The sequence below is a fragment of the Trachymyrmex cornetzi genome, unplaced genomic scaffold, assembly GCF_001594075.2.
Source record: "Trachymyrmex cornetzi isolate Tcor2-1 unplaced genomic scaffold, Tcor1.1 scaffold803, whole genome shotgun sequence".
Lineage (NCBI taxonomy): Eukaryota > Metazoa > Arthropoda > Insecta > Hymenoptera > Formicidae > Trachymyrmex > Trachymyrmex cornetzi.
Window position 1 is genome coordinate 326,423 of NW_017300140.1, and position 6,155 is coordinate 332,577.

The window sequence follows — 6,155 nt, forward strand, 5'->3', positions numbered from 1 at the left end:
AGCAGGGGGAGGGGGGGTGAGAGTTGAAAGTGAGAGTCGTGTGCCCCTGAAACGAATTTATCAATTCTTTGATATCATGAGTGCAATATATCCACTTGATAATGTAAATATTGATTAAAATTCATAATTCAGATGTATGTACTGTAAGTATTCTTTATTTTAAAATTTAAATACCAAAACTTGTTGAAGGTCACTCAGGGTCATGACCTTGACATATGTCAAGGTCAAGGTCATTGGGAGAGATCCCCTACAGTGCACGACTATCAAACATATTTTAAAGCAGGGAATTCTCGTGTTATATATCTGAACTTTTTTTGTTTATAACTTTTTAACGAATAACTTTTAACAAGCGACGGCTAAAACTTATTGAAGGTCACTCAGGGTCATCTTGATAACATATGTCAAGGTCAAGGTCATTGGAGGGGGGTCCCCTGATCTAGATATTCACCATAAAATCGTATATTTTACCAAATTACTTCATAGTAGTGAAAAAAATTATTTGTAATCAGATGAAATCATGTAATCTGTGGGACAATATTTCAACTAATGGTTACCCCATTGTTGGAAGTATACATGGATTAATACTTATGCGCTCCTTTTCCCGCGCTTACTCTCATTAGCCTTAGTTTTGTTTTTATTATTATTTATATTAGGTTAAAAAGTTATTCAGATTATAAATATTGTATAAAAACGGAGTAAATTTGAACCTTTTGATAATGCCCAGATAGCACTCATGTCAAAATCGGGATATAAATTAAACGTTTTAAGAACAACGTAAAAATGTTTTAAAACGTCTTATATCCTGATTTTGGACACATGTGCTGTCTAAGCATTTTTTCAAATTGAGTTAAAGTTATCTTATTTTACAAGGAAAGAATGGTTTTGTTAAAATATCTAAAAATTTAACTAGATACCGGTTTAAAAATAATTTTGTTAGATTATTATTACAGTAATTATGCAGGACTTTCAAGTATGATGAGTGATGCTATAAAAAGTTTTGACATTTTAGCAACCAGCGTCTCATATATTTGAGCGTCTCATATATGTCTTTACTCGTATAGAGTGTGCAAATTAGCATCAAAGAATTTCATTATTTTTCTCAAGTTATAGGATAAAACCACTAATTATGGATCAATCTTTCAAAAAAATTTATATTTTTTTTTATCCAGAACAATATCAACAATTAATAAAATATATTTAATATTCATGATTGATTATAAAAAATACATCCATGGATGATTTTATTCTATTTCATTATCGTTTTATATGTTTTAATTTGAATTAAATAAAGTAGTGATTATTATCCACAACAACAACTATTAGACCTTTTGTACTAATTGCGGATCGATTCACAATATGCTTTATCCTTTTTGGCGATATTACTACATCCCATAAAAATAATAAAAATGATTTGTGCATGCAAATCGTAATATATATAACGAAATTGTAATTGATGATCCACATCTAGTTCTAGGGTCTAATTGTGAAGCATCGTGCAATTTTAACACATTCAAGTTTATTTAAAATTAGTGAGTTAAAAATAAATAATAATTAAAAAAAATTAGCGAAAATTAAACGTTTAGCAATAAAAAACATTTAAATTGTGATGCCAACGTTCCGTGAACCATGCAGTCCACTTCATCAGGGCAAGGGGCAGCCTGATACTGAGCTGTTCCTCCAGGCCGTTCCTTTTTATATTACGTTGCTTGTTGGGGTGGTGGGGATGGGCGGAGAGGGAGAAGAGGTTGTGGGAGGGGAAAGAGATGGTGGAATTGGTCGGTCTTCAATAACCGGGAGAATTGGTCTTCCGTATTTTATTTATGTTGTAGCCATTATCTCTATTTAAATTGTTAGGGTGTTTTTGTATCTCTATGGCTTCTCTATACTTTCTTGGAAAGTATGATGTACTGTTGACTATTGTGGTCGTTTTGTCAAACAGTATTTGATGTCCTGTTTCGACGTTGTGTTCTGATAATGCCGACTGCGTGGTGTGTTTTAGTCTGACATCACGTTGGTGTTCTTTGATCCGTAGGGTGACCATTCTCCCGGTTTCTCCAATGTATACTTGTCCGCAGGAACAAGGTATTTTGTATACTCCTGCGGAACTGAGTGGAGGTCTTTGATCTTTAGGATTTCTTAAGATTTGTCCTATCTTTTTGGGTGGTTTGAAGATAGTTCGGATATTGTGTTTGTTTAATATCCTACCAATCCGATCTGTTGTTCCTTTGACATATGGGAGGATGGTTAGGATCCTTTCGTCTGGTTATGTGTCAAATACCGTTGTCTTGTTTGCATGTTTATTGATTATTTTGGTTAGGTCTTTTTTGTCGTGTCCGTTTTTCTTAAGACCAGTTTGAGGTGGTTGAGTTCTGTCTATAGATGTTCTTTGTCAGAGATGGTGAAAGCTCTATGTACTAGTGAGTTGATTGCTGACTGTTTTTGTGCTGGGTGGTGGTGCGACTCGGCATATAGATATCTGTCTGTGTGTGTTGGTTTTCTGTACACTTGATGGCCTAAGGTGCCGTCAGCTTTCTTAGAGACAAGAACATCTAGGAAAGGGAGTTTACCGTTTTCCTCTATGTCTATAGTGAAGTGAATATTTGGATATTGTTTGTTGAGGAAAACAAGGAATTTACGTAGTTCGGCTCTGCCGTGTCTCCATACCACGAACGTGTCGTCTACATAACGGAACCAAACTTCTGGTTTTTTGGGTGTTTTTCTGAGGGCCTCTTTCTCAAAATGCTCCATGAAAATGTTCGCGATTACAGAAGAAATAGGAGAGCCCATTGCCGCTCCTGAAGTTTGTTCATAAAATTGGTTGTTATAGGAGAAATAAGTGATTGTTAAGCAGTGCTCTATTAGCGGGATGAGGTCGGGAGGGACTTCATGTGAGGCCTTTATTATGTTTAATGTGTCTTTTATTGGGACTTGTGTGAAAAGGGATTCTACGTCGAAACTTACGAGCAGGTCTGTGGGACGTAGTCGGATTTTTTTAATCTTTTGTATAAAGTCCGTTGAGTTGGTTATGTGTGATTCGGTTTTTCCAGTGAGGGGTTATAGTGTTCGTGCTAGGAAGCGCGATAAGTTGTATGTCGGGGAGTGTATGGCGTTAACAATCGGTCTGAGCGGGATGTTTGATTTGTGTATTTTCGGTAGTCCGTATAGTCTTGATGAGAGAGGATTTGTAGGTTTTAATGTTGTTTTTGTTTCATTGGAAATGTTGCTTTTCTCCACTAGGATCTTGGTGTTCTGTGCGATTGTGTTAGTTGGATCTCTGTCATGCTTTTTGTATGCTTTGTCCGAGAGAAGGTTCTTTATCTTTTTCTTATAATCTGATGTGTTCATGACTACTGTCGTGTTGCCTTTGTCGGCTGGAAGCATGATGATGTCTGCGTCCCTGTTCAGGTCTTGGAAGACCATTCTCTCGGTTATTGAAGACCGACCAATTCCATCATCTCTTTTCCCTCCCACAACCTCTTCCCTTTCTCCGCCCATCCCCATCACCCCAACAAGCAGCGTAATATAAAAAGGAAGGAACAGCCCGGAGGAACAGCTCAGTATCAGGCTGCCCCTCGCCCTGATGAAGTGGACTGCAAGATTCACGAAACGTTGGCATCTCAAGAATGGATCTGGACACGGAGGAAATCCGCGAAACGCATAACCTTTATACAGAAAGCACCCGTGAAAGCCTCAAGAATTTGTTTAAATTCTTTTATAATGAACTTCGTTTGTATCTTTTACAGTTAAATGTATATTTAAAAAATTGTGAATAAGAGGATGTACTATAGAATGATCATATTTCATCGCATAATACATTAGTGGCAATTTTCAATGGTATTAATATTTCTATGATTTCGAAAATAAGAGTCCAATTTCTTTCGGATATGTCCAATTTGTGTGCAGTTGATGCAGGCGTAAGCAACCTATCTGTGAGAACATTTTGAATAGGGCTTCCATTATTATATAACCTCTCTAACATATAATAAATTGAATTCCATCGCGTTTTACAACTTTGAATAAGTTTTAATTTTTCTAATCCAAGTTGTTCTTGTTTTGCTTTTAATGCATTTGCAACAATATTAGAATGATTAAAATGACCAACTTATTTATTTGCTTGATCACAAATTTTATGGATAGGATCTAATGTTAATGAGTGATTAATACAAAGTTGAATACTATGGGCAGCACAAGTAACTCCTTCTTTTACTAAAATGTCTAATTGCTTGATAGAATTAACTGCAGATTGTAGATTAGCGGTAACAACAGCTACAACTTTATCATTTAAATTCCAATCAATTATAATTTTAGTAAGTCGTATAGTCATTTATTGTAGTGTGCCTTTCATCCATTAATTCTCTAGTCAATATAAATGATTTAAAGCAGAATTAATTGTTAAGAAAATGGACTGTGTCTGTTATATAGGAATCTTGATTCCTCGATGACCAGCAATTCGAAGTTAATGCAACAGAAACTGCAGATTCTAATTCTGTACAGATTTTCTTTTTCACTTGTTCATAAATAAGTAATAATCTATTTTTTAGTGTTTTGAAACATAAAATATTATATTCGGGCTCCATTACGTGCATAAATTCTTTAAAACCTTGACTGTCTACAAATGATAGTTGCAACATGTTTTGAATAATTAATTTCGTTACGACTTGATGAATAGCTTCAATTCTGCGGCGGTTACAAGAATGCTGATAAAAACGATGATAAGGGCTATATCCTACTGATATTGTGCTGCTTTCTTCATTTTCATTATTAAAATTAGAACCAGCACTAAAAATATTAAATTACACCTTAATTTTGTTGAGTATATTGCATAATCGTATTATTATTGTATATTAATAAATAATGTAAAATTAATAATTAACTAATTATCTCCTTAACTCATTATCTCCTTTTTTATATTTTATTTTATTATTTAATCTATCGAGACCTCTGGCATATTTTCAGGATTGGCAACGTTACTTCATAAAAATAACTTTCGTTACCGTTCTTTTTCCTAAAAGGTAATTCGTTACGGTTATCCGATATTTGCGTGCGTGCGTGCGTGCGTGCGTGCGTGCGTGCGTGTGTGTGTACGTTTGCAGATTACAAAGAATACTATATTTTTTTTATTATAATATAATTTATTCTTGATATCTAATGTAAGACTGTCTTAAGTACAATCTTAAGATGTCATGAACCAATCAGAGAATCGCACTAGCATCTCAAATATGTAACTGCATTACCTATTCGTTACAAAAAAAAGTAACTTACAACGGAATTAGAAGTAATGCGTTACTTGCCAACCCTACATATTTTATTTAATATATGCTCACTTAATTTGTCGTGCATTTATATTTATATTATGAACTGTTTCGAAGTGTCTATTTAATGTCGTTGTAGATGAATGGGTTTTGAACGTTTCCTTATAAACATTGCATTGCGCTTCATTATTATTACATTTAATAAAAAATTCCCACACGTGACTTTTTCTTTTTGACATTTTTGTAATGTTTGTATATTCAAGTCTCGTGAAAAACTGCTCTTCTGTGTTTCCAAGGCACTATTATATATTTGTTTACTATCCGAACGTCCGAACTTCAGAAATAACGAATTATCATACAGATCACTGCTTAAGTTCGAACTGTTCGAACTGTCAGAAATATTCGAATTAGATGCTCATTTTTTTCAACTTCGAAATTTTCGAATAAATCGAACATTCAATATGTTCGAATCTTTTGTCTAAGCCCTAGTAAAAACTAAGTGATTCGTATTTTTATAATATCATAAAATTGCGTTTCCATCTTTATTTATTATTTATTTGACTCTAATGATACGTATCACTTGTACAAAGATTTGATATTAACAACTGACGCTAAGTTAAATCCCATATCAAATAAAGAAAGAATATAATCTATGTGATATTATCTTGAATTGTTATGCAATGAAACCTACGAATAAGTATATATATATATAAACTAAAATGGCTTTAATTCTTCTTATATGAAATTTTTTAATCGTAATTCATTCAAAGTAACACTACTAAAAATATGAACGTTATATTTAAAATAAGGAAAATAAGATACATTCTCATGAGAGTAAAAGTATTCAACGTGTGTATACATGCGATTGGATGGGGTGATCCCGATTGACCACGGCTCCCCTTG

The 6,155-nt window shown here is 33.8% G+C and overlaps 1 protein-coding gene across 1 annotated transcript in view; it reads right to left on the reverse strand.

Annotated features, from left to right (window-relative positions):
- LOC108768520 (pre-mRNA-splicing factor 38B-like) overlaps nt 1-2,787 on the reverse strand; it is a 6,012-nt gene extending 3,225 nt beyond the window's left edge. The window contains exon 1 of the mRNA XM_018518972.1: nt 2,568-2,787. Coding sequence (XP_018374474.1) covers nt 2,568-2,787 — 220 coding nt within the window. The remainder of the gene's footprint in view (nt 1-2,567) is intronic.
- Between the last annotated feature and the right edge of the window lie 3,368 nt (nt 2,788-6,155).